This window comes from Dromiciops gliroides, chromosome 3, assembly GCF_019393635.1.
Source record: "Dromiciops gliroides isolate mDroGli1 chromosome 3, mDroGli1.pri, whole genome shotgun sequence".
Classification (NCBI taxonomy): Eukaryota; Metazoa; Chordata; class Mammalia; order Microbiotheria; family Microbiotheriidae; genus Dromiciops; species Dromiciops gliroides.
In genome coordinates, this window is record NC_057863.1 from 118,051,531 (window position 1) to 118,076,603 (window position 25,073).

The window sequence follows — 25,073 nt, forward strand, 5'->3', positions numbered from 1 at the left end:
TTTCTCAGGTTCTGCACCTAAAAATGATGGGATAGCAAGAGGCGTAGGGAGTGGTCTTAACTATTTTCATGTTTCTGTGCATTGATGTGGTATTGGATGCTAACCTGATCTCTGCAATACTGGGGTGCCAATGAGACCAATGAACCTTTTAAATTCAAAAGGTCATAATTTCCCCTCTCTTCTATAGTCATCTATATTAGAGAAGGCTGAAACTTACAGGTTTTTTGGAATGACCTTGAACTAAGCTAAAGAGCTTCATCACATGGTTAGTTATATGGAGCCAGTTATATTTTGGATGAGATAGAGATTGTGTTTCAGGAGACTGGTAGGCATCTATTTCAACAAGCTAGGTAAGGGAATGATGGTTTGAATTAACCCTAATTATAACCTTGAAAGTTGGAAGGGTAAGGTCTGGTGAAGTAGTGAAATGAAAATTTCAAGAGTACTTAATAGGGGCAGCTAGGTGGCACAGTGGATAGAGCACTGGCCCTGGAGTCAGGAGTACCTGAGTTCAAATCCGGCCTCAGACACTTAACACTTACTAGCTGCATGACCCTGGGCAAGTCACTTAACCCCAATTGCCTCACTAAAACAATAAATAAATTAAAAATTAAATTTAAAAAAGTACTTAATAACTTCTTGGTCATACAGGGTGAGGGAGAGGGAAACGTTTAGAATCCAATTTGAAAAGCCTTATGATAAATGCAATCCAATTCCAGAGAGAAAACTGATGAACTGTAAGTGCAAATTGAAGTATGTTTTTTTCAATTTCTTTAGTTTTCTTCCCTTTTTTGTAATATGGCTAATATGAAAATATGTTTTACATGATTTCCCATGTATAATTGATATCATATTGCTTGCCTCAAGGAGTAGGAGAGAGGCTGGAGGAAGAGAATTTAGAATTAAAAACTTAAAAAGAAGTGTTTATATAGCCTCTATGTTTTCAAGTTTGCACATATATAGTAGGTGTTTATTAACAATGGTGACTTTGAGACACGCAATAATTTGACCATGGAAGGCAAAAGTAGAACTATAACTTCTTCTGTTATAACACTATATTTCTTTTAATGCATCTGAAAACACCTTATTTATTCTATCAATCACATTGTTCAGACTTATTGAATTTGCAGGTAATTAAAATTGCTGTCTTTTTTGTTTTGAGTGACATCTTATCAATTTAACACTTGTGCAAATGTTTTCTTTTAATTAAGTACAAGATTGGACTCATTCAATGTATTTACTTTAAAAAAGGATCTATATACATTTCTTTATTGTTTTCAGACTCATATTATCCTTTATGTTAATACTTCTATCTGAAAATCATGTCATTGGAAAATTTGATAAGCATGCCATTTGCAGTTTAATCCAAATTGTCAAATCTATAGAATTTAATAGGGTCATTTATAGAGTCCTGTAGTACTTTGTTAGAAACTTCCTTCAAAGTTGGCAACATCTGTTAGTCAACACTCAAGGAATGTCATTAATTTATCAATCTACTTAGTCAAAATAGCACTCAGTTATCCATGAGACAAAATCCATTAGGATATTGTCTTTTCAAAAGAGGAGTATTACCAAATTTCAAGAATCATATCATTGCAATGTTAATCAATTCATTTGTGCTATTCCTGGAAGTCTCTGGGTGTGAACAGATGACATTCCTCTGAGCATCATTTATCATATGTGTGTTTATAGAGATGTTTATATATACACAAATACATATAGCACATAATTAGTATATTGGCATGCTGTTTTACTTTTAATTATGTCCATAAGACTAACATGGTTTTAATCTATTTATATGATTTCTTAATAGATTTCAAAACAAAAACTGAGGCACAGATAGTATCATGAAAATCAGTAAATGCAATGCAGAGAATTAAAAGTCATAATTTTTGAGTTTGTCATATATTATTCATCTGACTGAGCTACCATGCCTTTTTAGATTATGCCGTTAATAGGACGGGAACTAGAAAATTACATAAGCTATTCCAATGGATCTCATGGGAGACAAATATGTATGACCTGGCATCCGTTAGGAATATAATTCCAGTTACAGTAATACTCTCTGAAATGACAATTATGTCCACAGTTTTAAACAATCCAGTTAAGATTTGGAAATCTAGAGTAGTCAAGCAGTTCAAGGAAGGTATTAAGTTTAATTCTATCCTTCACTTATTTCTAATGTTAATAGGAATCATTTATCTTTTCCTATACCATCAGTTCAATTATCCTTTTCCTTCCATTCTGCAATTTTGTCTAGTTTTTTTTTGATAACAAAGTCAACTCGTCTTCAATATCAGATGCCCTATTCAAAAAGGACAAAAAATAGTCACTACTGACTGCCCCTTTTTATTTCTTTTTCTTTTGTAATCATATATTCTCCTGAAATCTATTTTATATAATTATGATCAATGTCATGTTTTTCCTTTTTCATATCACTAGTCTTCAAGATTATATAAAATACATGCCCACTTATAATATATAAAGAGTATCAAAACAAAAGTTATTATGTGCCCCTTAAAGATTAGACATTTGAAGATGTACTGTCCAAAAATAAGAGAACATAAAATTACATAAAATAATTGTAATTGAAAATTTCCCCCTAAGATTGTTAGGGGAATTGCCCAATGATTTTTTAAAGAACAAGGATATCATTGTGATCTAAAAGCCATTTGAGTTCCCAGCCTAAATTCCATCATTCTTATCATCATAATGTTCATGTCTCTGGTTTTACTTTGATTCTATCTCCCCACATCCATTTTATTTAATATTTTATCTCATATTTTCTTCTTTGTAGCCTTATCAAGGTTGAACTCTTGTGACTTTAAATAAGGAATATTCATAACTATTACCTACACATATAAGGGGAAAAGGTCCTGCACAATTACATCTTATTGTCACATAAATCCAGTAGCTTTTTAATACTCTTATGGGATGAAGACACTTTAATATTCCTAATACTTTCTACTTTTCTACATTAACCACTCATACAAATTTGCCCACAACATAAACTCCCTTCTAGATTACTGCTCATTGAAAATAAATCTTCTGAATTTTTATCTTATTTGTTAGCTATATTTACTATCATATTAACGTGATTCAAATCACTAGTGGTCCACCTACTCACAGGAAATAACACACTGACAAGAAATGAAAAGATTTGATCTTTACTTAAGAAACCTCCCCACTTTCCCCTAAATCAAGGGTAAGGCCATTTCCTACCAGAAACAGATTTAATCTATTGTCCCAGAAATTAAGAAACTATTAACAAACACCCCCCCCCAACAAACAAAAAACAACAATGCTTCCTAAACACAACAAAACACTAAAAAGCTCTTACCCATTTTAAAAGCCCCATTGAAAGACTGGGAAAAACCACAATCAAGATAGCTCCATTAAGATTATAACTACTTTTTCTAATATGAGATTTAAATGGTAGGATAGTTTTGCCTATCCTTAAATAAGATTACTGATGTGTCCTGGAAACCATGAACTCCTTTCAGTTGCATGGAGGGAGTACCTAGGTGGTATCACTTGCTCCTAACGAGAACACTGCAAGACATGTTCTCTTTTGCTACAGCTATATACATATGCATGACAGCTTTACCTGACATGAAAACTAGGGTATATAGTGCTTTGGGTGACCAATTATATTTCTTTGCCTATAAAAGTAATAAAGATTTTTTAAAAAATATTATATTTGTAAGGTAGTAAAATGTTTTTATCTGCAAAATTTCCTTTAATTATAATAAGATTGTTAATACATCTTTATGAAATTTTTTAAAATTCCTATAGACCAAACTATGATGCAATTTGTCAAATATTATGAAACTGTATATTACTATTCTCTTTCCTGGTTATATACTTCCAACTTCTTATCCTGAAAAAGTTATTGTCTATGTAACATTTTCCAATTGGAAAACTCATTATTTCTGTATCTCCTTTCTAACCAGAAAAAAAATTCTACAAATGGCTGCAATGCAGGAAATGAACTCCAAAGGGAAACAGAGGAGAAACATAGAATATGTTATCTTAGTCACAGAATGATAATGTGCCTCCAGGTGATGTTAGCTAAATATACTTTCAGACTATAAAAATTAATTACAAGAAAAAAATTGAATTAATGGATTATGAACTAATTTATTTGGATAATGGATTGTTAACATTTGAGTAAAATGTTAACTGTTGACCATGAAATTTTGTATGTCAATTAAGACAGTCACATCAAATTACCTGAGGTGGAAGCAGTGGCAGTCTTATAAAGGCAAGAAGCATGCTTAGGTCACTGCATCTCCTCTGTGTGTCATACTTAACCCACATCATCAAAGCATGGAAGATGGTTTCTTCATCAGGAACATTCACGTCATCACTGGCCAGCAGCTTGTGGAGCTCCTCAGCTGGGAGGAGTAAAAACTCTTGATTTCTGATAACTTCCATTATATTTTCCTGCAGAGAGAAAATATCTCAGCATAAATTCTGCTTGCTTTTATTTAGTTAAGGCAGGTACCACAGAAAGCAAAGCAAAGAAAAAGCAGCATAGAATAACTTTTGCACTCATTAAGACATAATTCTTGAAAGCGAATCCTTCAGAAATGAGCGTGAATGGAAGAGTGGTAATGGTAACCAGTGGATAAATGAACTGGAAAGAAGGGAATCCTACAAAAGAAATGAAGGGTTATCTTTCAAATTATATATGTAAGGATGAGCTTCTGTATGCAAGGAGCATACATAGAGTATGATGAAACATCAAGTGAAATTCCATTTAATAATTACTGAAGGAAACACATGTTTTTAAACAGAGGACTAACATACATATTAAAATAAGTTTAAAAAAACAACTCTAGGATTAAAAACAACAATAAGAACAAGAAGGATGGATAGTATAACAGTAGGTCCATAGCCGGTGAAGTAACTGAAGGCAAAGAAACAATTATACTTTATGTTGATGAAAAGCATGTCTCAGGGCTTTATCCTCTACACTGTTCTCTTCAACACTTTTATCAATAACTTGAATAACAACACAGATGGCTCACTTATCAAAATTAGTAGATGACAGAAAGCTGCGACTGATAGCCAATATATCAAATGACAGAAGTGAAATCCAAAAATATCTCAAAAGGCTAGAATTATGGGCCAAATCTGCCCAAATGTAACTAAGATTTTTAAAATTGCCAAACCGATAAGTTCCTCCTAAGCAGACTCTCTGTATCAATTCCCTAATCCTTCAATATATTTTATACACCATTTTCAGATCAGCCTTCCTAGTTCCCTGGTCTGATCATAACCTCAAAGGTTTCTATGTCTCTCCATTGCCTATTTCAGATAAACATTAAGCATTTAAATGATTATCATGTGCCAGACATTATAATAAACTCTGAGAATACAAATGTGAACAAAAAAGATAGTCCCTGCTTTCAAGGAGCTTACATTTTAGTAGGAAAAAAGAAAAAGTAGAAAGTTACTAAAAAGGTGGGTGGGGACGGGAAGTGTTCAGTCAGGAGACATGTTTTATAAATGTCATGCTCTTTAGCATGAGATTTAAAGTTCTTCATAATCTCTCTGTAAACTAAATTTTTTTCGATCCTAATGTATTCTATCCCCCATATGTATCCTCAAATTATAAATTTACTTAGATTTTTGTGCTACATTTTAAGAAGGAATCTCAATCCATAGTACTTTTAGAGAACAGAATCTCTCCTGATAAGTGGAAGCAACGAGGGATGGGTAGTGTGGAAAAGAGAAGAATTAAGGGAAAGATAATAATTATTAGCTAATATTTGAAGTGCTTCTCTGTGGAAGAGTAATTAGAAATATTACAGAAAATAGGCTAGTTTTGGAGTCAAGAGATCTCAGTTCAAATCTCAGCCCCGTCACAAACTACCTATGTGGTCTAATGAAAATGAATTTACTTCTCTTTGGCATCAATTAGCTCATCTATTAAATGTGGAGTGGTAAGACTAAATTCTTTTTTTTGTTTTCTGAGGAAATTGGGGTTAAGTGACTTGCCAAGGGCCACATACCTAGTAAGTGTTAAGTGGCTGAGGCCAAATTTGAACTCAGGTCCTCCTGAATCCAGGGCTGGTGCTCTATCCACTGTGCCACCTAGCTGTCCCAGACTAAATTCTTAATATAAATCTATGATCCTAAGAAAATAATTGAGAAGACAAAGGTCAACAGATTTTCAAATTGTATATATAGTCATGTTTTTCTGCTGTGTTGATCAGTGTCAGTGACTCTCCCTTTCTGTTGCTTCCTTTCCTTTTTCTTTTTTTATCAATTGGAATAGTTCTCCAGGATGTGATATATGGACATATTCAGGAGGAAATTTAAGTTTCATCAAACCAAAATGTATCAATTTAAATGTATTTAAAAAGTAAATACATTTAAGATTCTAAGATCTTAGTAATCAATCTGCTTAGCTAGAAAAGAGTAAAACATGAATGAAATTACATGATTTTTCTAAGTCATTTAGTCCTACTTGTAGCTGAAAAAAGAATTCTTTCCACAATAGACTACTTCGTTGGCCAGCCTCAGCTTAAAAAATTCTAATTCTTAGCAAGTCCCTACATCCTGGTCAGGCCATTCCACTTTTGAAGAGATCTAACTAAAAAAAAATAATAATAAATAAAAATAAAAATAAAAAAGTTTTCTTTCTTATACAGTACCTACATTTTCTGAAATGAACCAAGTAGCCATAATATATTTATAACAAACTTAATCCCTGGTACCAAATGTTATTATTTTAACGGTCAGATTAAAGGACAAATTATTCCCCAATTATGAACACATTATGACATACATGAACCTAATGCCTAGATATCATGATTGCTTTCTTCAAAAGAGGAATTGAGATATATTGACCATAATGAGCACTGCATAAGAATTTTAAAAAAAAAGTAAAAGTAATTGACTATAACTGACAGGAAACAACTGGATACCAATATGAGAATCTTTTCTCACTCAGCTTTCTATACAGATGATTTATTTATCGGAAGACCAAAATGAAGACAAAATTAGAGGGGAGAATACAAATAAGAATATAGTACTTGTAATAAAAATACCTTCAAACTATATCAATTAAGTTACTAATTGACTCCAGAAAAATTGGGAAATGAATAAAATGTTACCATAAATATGAATCATTAACAATTTCCTGTATTTTTTTTTTTTGGTGAGGCAATTGGGGTTAAGTGACTTGCCCAGGGTCACACAGCTAGTAAGTGTCAAATGTCTGAGGCCAGATTTGAACTCAGGTACTCCTGACTCCAGGGCCGTTGCTTTATCTACTGCGCCACATAGCTGCCCCTCCTATATCTTTTTAACTAGTACAGATCAATAAAGACAATGAGGAAGCCAATCAAGGGAACACTTGATCTCTTTATCAAGCAGGATCCTAAAAATAAAGGAAACAACCAGCTTAGAATAGACATTATTTGTGAAATATAAAGGAGGATGTTAGAAGATTATGAGTAATATTAACCTTATGAAATAGTGAGAAACAATAAAAGGAAAATGAGTTTATAGGGAGCTCCTTGTTATACTCATTTAAGACAGATCCTCCCAAGAACATTTAATTATGAAACTGGAAGGACAACAAATAGATGAGTAGTCCACCTTCTGGAGGTCCTCCAAAAGAGCTTGGAAGAAGAGAAGAAGGATGCAGAATTCTGCCAACAGATGGGCTTTCCAGGCAATCTCTGATCTCTTTAGAGTTTACCTCCAAAAGGTGGACTAGAAATGAAAAAGAGAAACCATATGCCAAAATTTCTAACAAATATTCTCTGCCAATGCCAGTGGAATTGATATATTTGGATTCTAAAAAAACAGTCCCTAAAGCATTGCATGAAGGAATGGAAAGTGATCTAAAGGAAATAACACCAGAAAAGCAGGTGCATGAATACACACAGAAGAGCTCTATTCAATAGGTGACAAAATTATGAGGTGGTTGAGGGATCATTTTTGAAGCTATCTGAAAGGAAAATAAAGTGAGCAATTAGGTTGGTGACCACCACCAACAAAAAACTAATAAAAGCAATATCAATAGTTTACTACCTATATACATATTTTCTCACTTTTAAGATGATTTATGAGAAAAAATATATATATACAAATATATATGTGTGTATGTATATGGATAATTATATATATAATGTATGTACATGTGGGTATGTGCATATACAATTATATTTATATATGTACATATATATAAAAATTATCAATGGCACCTTTGATGAAAGCATTAGAAAGGAACATGGAGGTTTTGTAAATTATATTCCATATTTAACATCTTATATAATCATGCAATTCACTGAACTGTATAGCTAATACAAGATCTTATTCTGCATGTTGCTTGCCCTCTGTAAAAAATACGTATGTGATTTGATAGAATACCACTTAACCTTCAAAGCTTTTTTTTCTTATAAAGTTCTCATATCTGTAAGATTCTAAAACAAAAATAATTTTGATAGTCCTCACAATTAATATCAAGTGTGACAGAGAACAGGGAGATTTTATGTTCACCAAATGTTTATATCTCACCACTATCAGTACTTATGTCTTGAATTGACACTATAAATAGACAATAGATTGAACTCAGAATTGAAGAACAGGAAGATAGGGGATGGATTATATTTGAGAAATTATCTAATCCTAGAAATTAAACTTTTCACTAGAAGTATTATGTGTATGTGCATCAGGTGATATACCAAAATCTCCATCTGAAAGAACATGGTAGATAAAAGAGGATTAAGCATATTATAAATGATGTTTTACAGACATAAAATAGCATAAAGATGTCAGGAAAGAGAGTAATGTCCAGTAAAGGAGGTGGGCCAGTTATCTCAAGAGCAAGAAATAAAAGACAGATATTCTAAATGCTACACTAATGCCCATGGAATGCCAAGACAAATTAAATGATTTTGGGCAGATTTAGAGTCAGACAAAGTCTATTGTTGGGCAACATGAAAAGGCAGGAGAGGTTTGATCTATCTGCCTGAATCAATAGGTCATCGATCTAATGAAATACAAAAACAGATTTAGGAAAAAAAGATATTTGCGTGTTTGTGGGCATGTATTTTATTTTCTAATAAACATATAGGTGAAAAATTTAGGACCACTTTAATCAAATTACTTTTATTCTATTTTCGTGCACAATTGGTTGAATATAATTTTCCTCTATATTATGATCATACTTTAAAACATTCATTTTCATTTGTATCTTCATTTAATTATTCCTTTGCTTTATAATTTTGTTATGATGAAGGATAGTGCCAACAGCTAATTTGTCATATACTATTTTATTCCATTTTACTTTTTTTTTCCTCTCTTGATTTCTACTAAAGATGTTAGACTGAATTTAATGCCAATGTTAAAACTAGCAACATCCACGCAAGGACCCACCAACATTATTTGGTTTAGATCTCATGTTTACTGAATTCAGTATTACTTAGCTTTGAACATTTGATGGAATATCACATAATACTTTATTTATTATAAACTTTAATTTAATTTAGCCCAGCTTCTGCCATCATTAGATTTTCCTCTACCAACCAACATTACAGTTAAATTGGGGGATGTCTGTGCTATGCCACTTCTTACTTTTTTGCTCTATTTTTTAAGATTTTGACATTTGCATCCATAGATGATGCTAAGGTCATTATTCAGGACCTAAGTCTAATCAGAATGTAAATCTTCATCTGAAGACACTTCTTAAATTTAACCTTGGGCTTATTTCAGTGAATTAGAGTTTGAAAGGCAAAATTAATTTCATGAAAACACCATGTTTTAATTTTTTTCAGTTTGTGACAAAGAGTTTCCAGCGTCCAATTGATTTCAAATTAGCGATAAATTGTATCATGTTACAGGGTCACATATCATAGATTTTGAACTGGAAGGGTCTTTAAGGTCCAACTCCATCAGATTTTGAGATTTGGAAAATGAGGCCCAAAGAAGCTACATGATCTTCCCCAGGCCACACAAGTAGTAACTGGAAGAGCCAAGTTTCAAATCTTGTTTTTTAAATTCCAAATACAGAATTCTTTCCCGTGACTAGGTTTCTTGATTAGCCAGTTTGGTCCTATGTGACTAATCAATAATTTATGGGAATAGACATAGAAGGGATCTTGAAGGTGATTTTGTCTAATCTCATTTTACTAAAAAGGAAACAGTATCAGAGAGGCAGTGACATGTCCAAGGTCATAACATTAAAGTCAAACCATAAAATGAGATTAAAGCTTTTGAGTACTATACCTGACACTGTGCATGAAGGTTTATTTAAAAGTCTCACAATTCTCTATTAAATAACTTTTCACTTACACGAGGTTTTGCCTATGGTAGGCTTAAAAACACATTCCTTTCTTTTTCTCCTTTGTTACTCTCTTAGCTTTTGACAGCATAAACCACCACCACCTCTTGAATATTCTATCCTCTAGTGATTTTCATGATATTATTCTCCTGATTCAACTCCTAATTGTCCAACCATTCTTTTTCACTCTCTTTTGCTGGATCATTATCTATAGATACAGGTATTTCCCATAAAGCTCAGTCCTGGAACTATGGTCTGTTGGTGGCCTCATTTGCTCCCAAAGGTTGATTTGCCATCATCACTCAAATTTTATATTAATCCCTAATCTATTTATAACTTTGGGCCTACACTGCTAATTGTCTGCTGGACATCTCCACCTGGATACTCTGTAGGCATCTAAAACTTATGTCTAAAATAAAATTTATTATTTATTTTATTCCTAAGGCTAATCATCCTCTATACTTCCTTATTTCAATTAAGACCATGGCCATACATCCCATCACCCAGGTTTAAAATGTTGGAGTAATTCTACTTGCATAGCATCCTTATATCTATCCTTATCTTTACACTCACTCAACCTCTACTTATCACCTCTCACCAAGACTACTATGATAACCTCATAATTCTTGCTTCCAGCCACTCTTCTTTCCATTCCATACTTCACATAGATTGATATTCTCCACAGCAAATTGATATTACTAAAATGCAAATCTGATAATATAACTCACCAACCAATAATCATGTTTTACATTGCATTTATGATAAGAAAAAAAATCTTTAGCCTGACATTTTAAGTCTTCCAATATCTTGCCTCTACCTACTTTTCTAGTCTATTTCATTTTTATACTACCTTATTATTTGCAATTCTAGTGTAATAAAATAATGGAATTTGGCAGATGCCCAGGGGCCCCACCTGATTGATTTAGTATTGTTTGAATTGGGTGAGAATGAGAAACTGACTAAGTACCTACTTAAGGATGATTGGATGGAGGCCACACCTGGCTGGCCCTGAATGAAGTGTTGGTGTTGGTGTACTACTCATGTCAGCAAGAGACTACTCTCAACCAACCATCTTGAAGGATCTCCCCTTTTTGGTGAGGAGGAAGCAGCATGGAGCCTAAACTCTTGCTGAATTTATCAGTGATTTTAGCCAGCTTCCCCCCAAAAATGGAGGGGTCAGAGTAGAACCCACAATTTAGATTTTAAACAACACACTAGTAAAACTAGCTTACTAGCATTTATGCTACTTGCCTTGTTGGTATTTGTGTCTTGCTGATTCTTATCTATCAGACTGGTTTTTGATGCCTGCTTTGAACTTATTTGTATCTTGATTTGGGAAAGTTCACCTGGTTTTTTACTCTTAGCTCTACCTTGACTGAAAAACATAGAATCATAATTTTTGAGTTGGTGAAAAGAACCTCAGAAGTCTCTTACTGCAATGCTTTCATGGTAGAGATGAATAAAATGAGGTACAGAGAAATTGAGTGACTTACTCAAGATCACAGAGATTAACTACCTCTTATCTCTGAAAATGCTTCATGTGACATGAAAAAGAAAATTAAAAAAGCTTTATATCACTTATTTTATAATTTATTATTGTTTTTAGTAGTTTTCATTTATGTATGAATCTTTCTGACCACATTTGGAGTTTTCTTTGCAAAGATAATAGAGTAGTTTGCCATTTCCTCCTCCATCTTGTTTTACAGATGAGATGGCTATAGATAGTCTTGGTTATTTCCCTTGAGAAATGTCTGCTTATAAATTTAGACCATTGATCAAATGTGCAATGGCTCTCATTCCAATATATTTGAATTGAATAAACACACATATATGTATACATATATATATACGATATATGTAAACATATATATCTAATATATATATATACACAATGGTGATATACATATATGCATATATATATAAAAACTGTGATATGTATATCTATAATTGGATACACATATACACATTTGTACACACACCTAGACACATGTACATATACATGTGTGTATATATGTGTATATATACATATATGCATACACACACACACATATATATATATGAAATGAGACAACTCTCTGAGAAAGTTGCCCCATTCTTCAATTGTTTCCCTCTCCACCTTAGCTTTATTAGATTTTTTTGTATAAAACCTTTTCTTCTTTAAATTCATGTAATTGACATTATTCCTTTAATCCTCTATGATCTACTTGATCCCTTGATTGGTCATAAACTTTTTTTCCTATCCAGAGATATGATAGGTATTTTTATCATGTTTCTCTAATTCATTTATGTTGTGGCCTTTTATCTCTAGGTTATGGACTCTTTTAGCTTATCTTTATATAGCTTATGAGGTATTAGTAGAAATCTAATTTCTTCCATCTTGCTGTCTAATTTGGAGTAAATGTAATAGAATATTGTGTTGTAAGAAATTAGGAAAATATGATTTCAGAGAAGTAAGAAAAGACTAGGATAGATTGATGCAGAATTATAAGAATAATTCATAGGATCAAAAAAATAAACAGTTTTGAAACACTTAAAAACTACGAGCAACTAAATAATAAACCATGATAATGAGAAATAATAAAAAAAGAATGTTATTCTCTTAGAAGAAAAATTTCATGGACTAATCTATAGAATTAAAAATTCAATTTTGCAGATGACTAATGTGGAAATGTAAGGATTCTCCTACCCTCCTTCACTTTGTTCCTTTCTTTTTTTCCCCTTCCTTCCTTATTTCTCTCTTCTTTTTCCTTTCAGTGAGTGGGGAGGTGAAAGGAAAAAAATATATATATGATTGCTACTTGAAAAAAAAACAAACAAAAAATAATAAAATTAAATACATTTTAAGCATTTTCTAACAAATCACTGCTGAAACAAGTTGTGGTGTATGATTGTAATGGAATATTACTGTGCTATAAAAAATTATACGCAGGATGATTAAAGAAAAACATGGAAAGATTTACATGAACTGATATATAGTGAAGTGTGCAGAACCAGGAGAATGTTGTAAATGAGTAACAGCAATATTGTACAATATACAATTGTGAATGACTTAGATTTTCTCAGCAATACAAGGATCCAAGAAAATTTCAAATGATTCATGATAAAGCATTGCTTTCCACCTCCAGAAAAATAACTGATATTATCTGAATAAAGACTGAAGCATACTGTTTTCCTTCTCTCTTTTCCTTCCTTCCTTCCTTCTTTCCTCTCTCTCTTCCTCCCTGCCTCTTCTCTCTCTCTCTCTCTCTCTCTCTCTCTCTCTCTCTCTCTCTCTCTCTCTCTCTCTCGTATAAGCCTGCTAGTTCAAAATGACTAATATGGAAATATTTTACATGATTGCACATGTTTAACCTATATCAGATTGCTTGATACCTCAGAGAAGTAGGAGGGAAGAAAAGGGAGAGAGTGATAGTATTTAGAATTGAAAACATTAAAAAAATTAAGAATTGTTTTAACATGCATTTGAGGAAAAAATATTATTTAAAAAAAAAACAATACCCAGGAATAATGACAGTACATGATGTGGAGATCTTTAAAATCTGCAGAACATTTCCCTCACCATTGCCCTATCAGGTAAGTATTGCCAATTATATTTCACCACTTTATGAATGAGGGAACTGAGCCTCTTAGAAACTAAGTGACTTTTCCCAAGAGGGGAAGGGGGGGGGAATAGGCATTTATTAAGCATTTACTATGTGCCAGGCACTGTGCTAAGTGCTTTTACAAGCATTACATCATGTGATCCTCATAACAATTTTGTGAGGTAGCTGCTTTATTATCTATTCCTTTATAGAGGGCTCAGTAGTTTCCAGGTAACTCTCCTTTTTCCATGAGAAGCTCTGATTGGTTTATATCATCATATATCATGCCTCACTATGTACCCCAGGTACCTCACCCTTTTCAGCTTCCTTTTGTTTACTGTCTTTCTCCATTAGGTTGTAAGCTCCCTGAAGACTGGGACTTTCTTTTTCTTATTTGTATCTATAATATTATTACATTGCCTGGCACATAGTATGTGGTTTTATTTATTTATTTATTTATTTATTTTTTTAGGCAATGGGGGTTAAGTGACTTGCCCATGGTCACACAGCTAGTAAGTGTCAAGGGTCTGAGGCCAGATTTGAACTCAGGTACTCCTAAATCTTGGGCCGGTGCTTTAACCACTGTGCCATCTAGCTGCCCCCATAGTATGTGTTTTTAAATGTTTATTGAATCAAATCTTGATTTTACAGTTAAGCAAACTGAGACATATAGAAATTAAGTAACTTGCACCATACAGCTATTAAGTATCTTGAACTACATTTAAATCTGCATCTTCCTGAATCCAGACTCACTACTGCCTCACATCAAAGGCCACATTTCAAATCAAATTAACATGTACAAGGGTATTTAAATCCAGAACCCCTTTTTGTGAGATAGTTGAGGTCTCAAATTTTCCAGTTTGACAAGTGGTTCAGGCACTAGATCGACTTCTATATAAATGGTCATAGGGATTGATCTCATTGTTTCATTAGTATGTGATATTAACTGGGTAAGGAAACTCTACAAAATGTCTATTTGCCTTCTCGGTAATTTATTTTCTTAAAGACTTACAAGAGCACTGAAAGGCTGTGACTTGCACAAAATTGCACAGGTGATATGTGCCAGACACAGGCCTCGAAGCCAGATATTTCTGGATTCAGGGCTAGCTCTTTATCCACTTTACTGCACTTCTTTCACATATAGAAAATACTAGAGCACAAGTATTAAATACTAAAGTACTAGAAAATGTTCTTTAATCCCTCACTATTTATAGATCTATAATTCAAATTGTGAGAGTCCTATAACAGGTCTTTTGGTCAGGCACAGAAAACGTTGAGGAATAAGTGGGAGGATTGTATTAACTTTGGTGTTGATTCCATGAATCCAAGACATTTATTTTATCATATTAGTCCCTCTTCAGGGGAGGGAAGTAGTAATTCATGTATGATTAGTTTATAGAACTCTTGGTTGAAGCTACATACTATATATTTTTAAAAGAACTTTTTAAAAATACAGGAATCACCTTGATCTAATATTTAGGACTAGAATAAATAACATACCTTCTTTACCTTCTTTATCAGAGTGTCTTAGATATGGGGTGAAAGGGGCAGTAATTATAAAAATCAGGAACTAGATGTTTGTTTGAATGTATAACATATTCAACAATATAGTAATAACTTTACTACAGAGGACTGGAAAACAAAAAAAATATGCCTCTCATTTATTGAAAATATGTAATTTCCAATACCAAAAATGGGATGTGCTACTAGTCGAGAATTAGGGCTTCTGTTCATCCCCTTAGAACACAATAAATCTTAGTTTTATGTTCAAAGACAGTGAAGTGGGAAAATTGAGACAAAAGAGTAGAGAAGAACAATTAAGGAAGGGGCTGCTTAAATTCTCTTGAAAATTGCCACAACTTCACTTTAAACATAAATCTACAAATATAGCATTCCCAGTCAAAAGACCAAATGTTTTGCCTATAGTGTACAGCCTCCTCTCACAAATACACAATGACTTGGCTGTGCAGTGCTACATAAGAATGTGAAGGCCAAAATTGAATCTACAGCAGCCCATTAAAATTTTAATTATTGTTTTGCATCCATTCATTTTTTAATAAAGGGAATTGTGCTATTTCCCTTCTGGTCTGGACTAATATGCCAGAAAGTTATCAACAGTTGCATGCACCCAATATTACAGAATCAAAGCATATTACTGTTCATAATATTTAACCTAATTTAAAACCTTTTAACAGCAGGCATAATTAGGATCATTGTCCAAAATGAAATTAAAAAATCATAGGAAAGATAAAAGGCCTTCCACCAAAAAACAAAAATCCTAACAGGCCTAAAATGAAAATTCAGGAGATTATTTCTTTGGTTAGGGAAAATCATAGTCGGTCAGTCAACTAGTATTTATTAAATGCTTGCCATGTGCCAGGCACTGTGCTAAGCACTAAGGATGCAAAGGAAGGGAAATCAAAACAAAACAAACAAAAAAACCCCACAGTACCTGGTCTTAAGGAGCTCATACTCTAATGAGGGAGAAAAAAATGCAAATAAATATGTACAAGCACAATATGTACAGGATAAATTGAGCATAGTCTCAGAGGGGAAGATATTAATATTTAAGGAGGACTGGGAAAGACTCCACACACAAATTGGGATTATAACTGAAATTTAAAGGAAACCAGAGAAACTAAAATATAGAAATGAGGCAGTTAAAGAGTTACCAGCATAAGGTTTAGCCAGTGAGACACTCAAAGTCAGTAGATGGATTGCCCCACTGAGATGTCACTGGATCTTAAAGTTTGTGAAGGGGTAAGGTGTAAGAGGCTCAGAAAGGAAGGGAGGGGACAGATTATGAAGGGCTTTAAATGCTAAAGAAAACATTTCAAATTTGATCCTGGGAGGTGACAGGGAACCACTGGAGTTTACCAAGTGGGTCAGGAAAATGGAAATGGAAAGTTAAAAAATGGAAAGAATAAAGAAAGGGTTAGATGAAATGGACCTTAATCTCTTTAAGTAGCAGATCTGCCTAAGTAGCATATTTTTTGATCAAATCCCTTTAAAAGGGCCACAAGTGAGACTACAACCTATGTTACAATAAAATATTCATTGCTTTTAAAAGGAAAATTAATACCAAACATGATTTCATGGAAAATGTGATTTTATGTTTTTATTAAGGCTAACTTCCTTGAAGAGAAGAAACCAATGCCTATTTGTAAGATCTATATAGCAGAGTCTACATGACTTAGAATCAAAAAAACTATATTTAAATATTAAGTTGTATGAGATATTTGATTTTTGAGAAAGCACTTAGCCTTTCTGAGATTCTTTTTTCCTTATCTGTAAAAATGTGGAAGGATTGTTTGTAGACTAGATAGAATGTCCCCAAGCTGTCTTCTACCTTTACAAGTCCATGGTCCCCCTCCACCTGTCAATAATCCCAGGCTGGTTTAAAAGAGAAAATGGTGGAAACAATTTGCTTTTTGTTTGATTTTTCACTGTGAAAATCCAACAGTTTGATTTTACACCTTACACTTATTGGTGTAGACTCATATGCCTGATATTTGTCTGGCCAAGGAACCAGAGGTGATCAACTAAGAAACCTCAATAAGGGCTCTTTGAAAACTTTAATTCTATCTATGAACATATTGTTCTTGAAAGAACTACTATACTAAGGTGAAGCATAAGTTCTGCCAGATGATATCCCCAAAGGTGCTATACTTTAGCACTCAGTGAGTAGCCCTAATTAAACAAGTTTTTCCAGTGTATAAAAAGCTCCACAACAAAACTATTTGTGTACCCCTAAGACTTGTTTTATTTAATTGTGTTCTTACAGTGTAGAAGGTAGATAGCTAAAATAGTGTAGCACTATAAAATTTTATCCTAAGCTTACAATTTGTACAGATATACCATGTAATATTATTGCACAGAATTTCAATACTTCAATGAATCTATGATCTCATTGATTAGGGTACTCCTTCCAACATCAAAGATCATAATTTGTCTATGTAGGTGTATAATTCCTGTCCATATTCTTCCATAGATTGTCCATGGAAGATCCATTTAATTTTAGATTTTCCTATAGGTCCTTTTACAATTTGAGAATATCCACAGAACACTCAAGCTGTCCCTCACTTCAACCATATGGCCAAACAACCTCTTTTTTAAACCATATATTTACTCATTATAAAAAATTAACTAATAAACAGATGCAAGTGGATCTGCTCTTCTCCTTTGCTTTCCCAGTGTCGGCCTGAGGAGCCCTCTGCCTATTTTATTATCATGATGTCCTTTCTATTCTGGGATCCATCTTCTTTAAAGGTACAAAGCTGAGGAGAAGCAACTGAGAAACCTAAAGTGAAGCCTAGACAAAATATATTTTCTCAGAATAGGACATGGAAAGGATCACAAACTGGGAGTCAGAATATCTGGGTTTGAGATACACTCCAAAATTTTATAAGTATATGACCAGGTGAAAGTTACTTCACCATTCTAGCTATGGTTTTCTCATCTGTAAAATGGATCTAGTAAGGTTTGCTTCACCCACCCCACATTGCTATATCAAAGAAAATAATTTACAGAGTATAAATCTCTATATGTGTACTATGATTGCATTCAAATATAGGGGTCTTTTCATAAACATTTCTTTATTTCCCATCACACCCAGTTTGGTGCTTTGTATACAATATATTTTCTACAAATATATATTGATTGATTAACATGCACAAACAGCTCATAGATAAATTGCCAATAAGTTTATTACATTTCTGTAGCAGTGGGTAACTTTCAAAAGAGAACCAAATCCAGCCAATTAATTGATGATCTATTTTTTTAATCACCTATATAATACTCTAGGAAATGCATGATGATCTCTAGGGTAAATTTACAAATCACAAATATAAAGACATTATGCTATTTAACAAGAAGACTCATTCTGTTCTAGCTAATGAACACTAACTGAAGTGGAGATTTGTTCTGACTTGTTTTGAGTAATTAAAGAAAACTTATACAGGATAATGAAGAGAACAACATGGTTTAGAAAAAAAAATGTGTTGCTGATCATTGCCATTAAAGTACTTTTACAAGTGTTTGAAACAGACATTATCTCATATGGATCCTTAACTCTACACATAACTAATCTACAAAGTTGAAAAATGAAGTATTTTCAAGAATTGTCATTATAGACTTGAACTAATACATACAAGCTAAAGTTATAAAAATAGCTTCTTTTCTTTAAAGCTGTGGGGGCCAAATTTAATATATGAAGAATTAATTGGTTGGCTCACCTAAATACTGGGGTCCCAGAGATAATGAGATAATGAGGTTTAAAGCTCCCTCCCCTCAGAAACCACCTTTTTAGATATTTCTCCCAGGCCAATAAGAAAGAAGCCTTACAGCCTCTGTTCCACAGATGTTTTATTAGGGGGAATAAAGTAAACAGCAAAGGAGAAATTAATAAAATCAAAGACAAGGAAATAGGGAAAAAGAAATACGGATAATCCTCCTAGCTCTAACTAAAGTCTATACAATCCCCAACTTGCTTCCAGTTAAGCTAATTCAAAAGAAAGCAGGGCTTCTGTGTTAACTCACCACCTGGGACATCTGCTTTAGTTGCTCACAACCACCGGAAGGGAAGAAGAGAAAAAGGAAGAGAGAGAGCTCTGGAAGAGACTCAGACTCCCCTCACAGAGCATTCCACTTTCCTCCCCCAAAAGGGGAGGTCCTTCAAAAACTGTCTATAGAGAGAGGTTTCTCCTTCTGACCTCAGCAGCATACGTAACTTCAGGTTGGGCCAGGTGTGGCCCTTCCCAAGTGAGTCAGCTGAATTCTAATAATTTTACCACATTTCCCCCTTTGTTTCTTCTAGGAACACAGGGTGTTTCCTTGAAGAAACAGTCAAAAATAACCAAATATAATACTCTATGCTAACAAATAATATGTTAATAACAATATAGAAAAGGGAGAAAGGGGAAATTTTGTCCAGAGGGGTGGTCCCTCATGAACCAGCACTTTGACACTGCCTGCAGAGGGAGGGCTTCTGCAGAGAATACATGTTACAAATGATGTATATAATAACAGAAGGGAAAAAGAAAAACAACAAAATGAAATTGTTCATTTAAAGTCTTTGAGATCTTGTCTTCTTGAAGTGGTCAGGCCCCTCCCAAATAAATCAGCCGAATTCTAATAATTTTACCAAAAAACACATTTATTTATTTTTTTCTCATATATTTTACAGAAATTTGTGGTCTGTTCCTCTCAACTCTGCCCAATAAAAACAAGAGTTTTTATGCACAGTTCCAAAAAAATACAAATTCCTACATTTTCTATACCTGAATATATATGCCTTTCTGCATTTAAAATTAATCACTGCTCTTAAAAAGAGGTGAGTGGTATGTTTCACCTTCACTTTTCTAGACTTGTAGTTTAAAATTACATTTATTAGAATTCTAAAGTTTTTCAAAGTTGTTTTTCTCTATAATGTTTTTGTTCTTGCAGAAATTATTCTGTAATTCTGTTCACTTCACTCTATATCAGTTCATAGGAGGCCTTCCCAGTTTCCTCTGAAACATTTGATTTCATAATTTCTTATGGCACAATAATATTCCATTAAATTCATAAGCCATAATTTGTTTAGTCATTCACTAATAGGAAGATACTCCCTTGTTTTTTGTTTGTTTGTTTTTTTTAATTTGGGGGTGTATGTTATTTTCTTGGAAAAGAGAAAACTTTGGCAGTTATAGGCAGGTTATATACTGCAAGGAAAGGCCAGAAGCTACAGAATCAAAGTTCTATAGCTTAGTTTTTCCATGTAAATCTTCCAAATAATATTTCCAATCCTTGCCTGCCTTTCATATACACTATCAGATTATGAGGAAGAAAGAAGTGGCATCCTACCAAAGAAGAAACAAACATATTAGTAATGTGCCACTGTCTTAATAATCACCATCTGCAAACTCCAAAGTAAATCAAGAATTTGGAAATAACCCTGGCACTTTCTGCCTCTGTGTGTATGTGTATGTATGTATATGTGTATGCAATGTATATACATATATAAATATATTTATGTTTCTGTATAATACATATATATGTAGATTTATTAGAAACCCATCTTATATACATATATATATAATCTATCTATATCTTATGTAGAATATTGAAGTCAATCTATATCTCCACAGATCATATCAACTAGTTAAGGAGACAAAGCCTGTACAAAGATTAATAGAGGACTCTGTTGTTGGTGCCATGAATTTATAGCTAACACATTGGGTGATAGTGTCAGGACACCAAATGATATCAATAGATTAAAATAATAAGTCAAATGTAATAAGAAAATGCAGAATAAGAAAGGGTTCTTAGCATGGGATGCAAGAATTTGTTTTAAAATATATATTTGGATAACTTGTATTTTGATATTATGATTAATTTAATATTTAAAATGTAATTAATGTTGTGATAAATTGAATTTTATTTAATTGGTTTCCTTTGTAATCCTATGTATTGTTTTAGTTTTTTCTTTTTGTTGGGCAATGAGGGTCACACAGCTAGTATCAAGTGTCTGAGCCTGGATTTGAACTCAGGTCCTCCTGAATCCAGGGCCAGTGCTTTATCCACTGAGCCAACTAGCTGCCCCAATCCTATGTATTGTTAATATGAATATATGGATTATCTGGATTTGATGGAGGTGCCTTATTATCCAAAAGTATTTTTTATGAAACCCTGGGTTAATAGGAGCAAAATGTCCTTCAATTAAACTCCAAACTGAACCCAGATAGCTAGCTGATAAAAGTCCCTACCTGGTAACTTCTTTTCCCTAAGGATAGCAAGTCCCTATCATATGGGGAAATCTGGGCATCCATATCCTTGCCAAACCCTTTTTTGGAATCCTGTAGTCTTATCATGATTCTTCGGTATTTCCTCCATACTTGTTATAAATGAAATTGTTAAACTGCCTTTGCTTCTTTATCATACTATTGAAACTGATAATACTCTTTAACCCATGGACAAAAAAAAAAAAACAACAAGAAAAAAACCCTTATATACCCTCAGAAAGGGGGAGTCCCCAAGCTCCCTTTTTAGGAGTGGAGTCTCCAAATGATCATGATTTCTTTCTTTTTTTTTTTTTTTTTTTTTTTGGTGAGGCAGTTGGGGTTAAGTGACTTGCCCAGGGTCACACAGCTAGTAAGTGTTAAGTGTGTGAGGCCAGATTTGAACTCAGGTCCTCCTGAATCCAGGGCCGATGCTCTATCCACTGCACCACCTAGCTGCCCCTGATTTCTTTCTTCTTGGGACTAAATAAATTGTTGTTATATTTTTCCTATCCATTCTCTGATCTGGTTTTCTGTGAGGTAACTACTTATCTTATCTAGCCTTCTCTTATCTGGGTGAACAAATTATGGGAAATATTATTGATGTCTCTGACCTGTTTATTATCTTATAGGAGGATAGGTATGAAAACTATATTTTAATATTCAACAGTATTTAAAAATACTATTCTAAGAAAAGTACATAGGCTTTAACCATTATTCCAAAGGGATCCATGATGCAAAAATGCTTATGAATTCCTGACATAGATACATGTAAGATCCTCCTTTTGCATTGAAAACCAATTTCACTCATTACAACGTTGTTTTCATATAATTAGAGTTGGAAGGAACCAAAAAGGTCATCTAATTCCACCATTTAATTTTACAATTGAGGAAGCTGAGGTCCACAGAAATAGTTACTGGCTTGAGATCATATAGGTAGCAAATGGAAGTACCAGAAATCAAACCCAGAGTCTTCTACAGCTGTAGTCAGGGTTCTGGGGAGAAACAAGGTTAGATAACAGTTTGTGTGGAACAAATCTTGGGGTGTTCATGAACTTCAAGCTCAACAGAATGTAACAGTATAAAATGACAGAAAAGAAAAGGAATATGATATTTAGCTACATTTTTAAAAGCAAAGAATCTAATAAAAATAGGGGTTGTGTAGTATGTGTCTGTGGGGTAGTAACTGATAGACTCCTGCTGTGGAGAAAGACAGCATGTATTAGGAAATAATTGAAGGTGGAAGAGATAGAGGGAAAGGAATGGATAATTCAATAGATCAATATTCTAGATGACGCTGCTTGGATCAACATAAGAACATAGGTAGAGGGGGAAAGAGACACTGAGTTAGGTTAAACTTTATGCAATTTCTGATAGCCAAAAGCATGTTGGAGGAAACTAAGTTGCTTTTTACTTTAAAACCAGGCTCTAGCTTTTATCACTGAATATTAGTAATTCTGGGTGTTGTTTTTGAACACACATAGACTTCCAGTGGGTAGAAAAAAAGGAAAATTAGAGCACTCCCAGGAATACAGCATCAAAATGGACAGAAAATGTCTATAATCCAAAGATTATTTAGTATCTATAGCAGACAAATATACTATACATTGCAAAGTATTTTAATTAATTACTAATTAATTAATTAGAATTTTATAAAGTGAATAGCATCAAATAAAAGTGTGAAACTTCTTCAAAGCTGGGGAAGGGGAGAACTGCCTCATATTTAACAACCACAAAGTGAATTATATTTTAATTAAACACACAAAGAACACACACACCTCAGGAGAAGTACTGAAGTGCATTGAGATAGAGAGCCAACTCAAAGCCTAAAATATGTCTGAAAAGTCTGCCTCTATAACAAGACCCTTATCCTCTTATGCCCAAGACAACTCATAAAAGTTTAAGTTGCAAAGAAGGTACCACCCCCTATAGTCTTAGGAGTTTCCTCTCCTGGGAGTTTCCTATATTTATGAAATCAGAGATCTAGTAACAATTCCCATAAACAGGAATTCAAATGCAAATACCCCTAAGCAACCAATAGAAAACACTGCTACAAGAATTTTACTACTTAGACTGCTATTCCCCATGTGCCCAAGAAATGATGTTTTTCTTAAAACTTAAACAGATTGCATATAATATTTGCTTTTCACTTCCACATTTTAAATATATATATATTTTTTTTTTCAAGTTAAAACCTTTCTCAGTTTAGTTTTAATAAAAGGAATTAAACTACTAAAACTTTGTATATTAATATTTAGACCTCAGAACTTTTTTATATTAGAAATTGAGTATGAAAAAGATCATGGGAATGGTTTATTAAAGTGATTTCACATTCATTATTTAATGAAAAAATATTTTAAAACCTTAAATTAAGGTTACATATTTAAATTGCAGAAGGTACAAAGTAAAATTCAAAGAACTTTCAAATTTAAGTTGCTTAAATTGGAAATGGCTTGGTCAGGAAATTAGGAAACAGGATGAAGAGAAAAAGGAGAAAATTCTTAACATTAGCTTCTTCACTTTATCTCAAGTATCAACAGGTAAAGCTGAGACTAGTACTCTTGCCATATTTTCCCCTGAGATTTATTGCCTCCTTGGTGTATTTCTCTTTGTCTTTATCTCTTCTTCCCCATCTCTTTGCATTTACTTCTCACCTATGTCATCTTCCATTTTTAAAAGTACCTGAAAGGTAGTTGATCTTCTCTTTTGAGAGCCATCATCCTAAGAATTTGAAGTACTGTATTTGTAAGAATAAGTTTCCATTTATATCCTTGTTGATCTTTCTATATGTGTTAACTGGGGAGATCACTTACTTGGCTTCCTCTTGCAGGATTTGTCTCCCAAATCCCTTGAAAAAATTCCAGCAATCTGCATATAGAACTGAAATCTGTCACCTAATTCTAATTTAGTTGAATGTCAATGAAGCAAAATGATGTGCTGTTAAAAAAAAAAAATCCTGATTCAAAAATCCTAAGGCATCTCTTGGAAATTGGCAGTCTTATATCAACTCTGCATCAGTCTCCAGTTAAAATTAAATCTTCCTGGAATTATATAATTGTAAACTTCTTATGTCTTAGTCAACTACATTCCATTCTGACTTATGAAGCATTTCATCTAAGTCATCAATCAGCAATATTTATACATAAACAAAAAAACAGAATAACCACTAACTTTGACTCACAGACGATTGTTAGTTTTACCGCAATATTCACAGAAACCTACTTCAACTTGGAATGCAACAGGAAAATATTAAACCAGGTGCTCTTCTGGAGAGGAACAGAGTAACTACTGACAGCATAAATAGAAGAAACATTGCAAGTACTCCTTGAATATCTATATGCTGTACATTGTAGACAGTGATTGTATGGAACCAACAACCTAATTCCTACCAAAATCTCATTGGTAATATTAAGCAATGGAATACTTTGATGG

The 25,073-nt window shown here is 33.3% G+C and overlaps 1 protein-coding gene across 2 annotated transcripts in view; it reads right to left on the minus strand.

Moving 5' to 3' along the window:
• Window positions 1–25,073, minus strand: part of KLHL1 (kelch like family member 1) — a 556,455-nt gene that overhangs the window by 216,989 nt on the left and 314,393 nt on the right. For both annotated transcript variants that reach the window (XM_043997789.1, XM_043997788.1), the window contains one exon: window positions 4,234–4,446. In XM_043997789.1, the coding sequence (XP_043853724.1) occupies window positions 4,234–4,446 (213 nt within the window). The remainder of the gene's footprint in view (window positions 1–4,233; window positions 4,447–25,073) is intronic.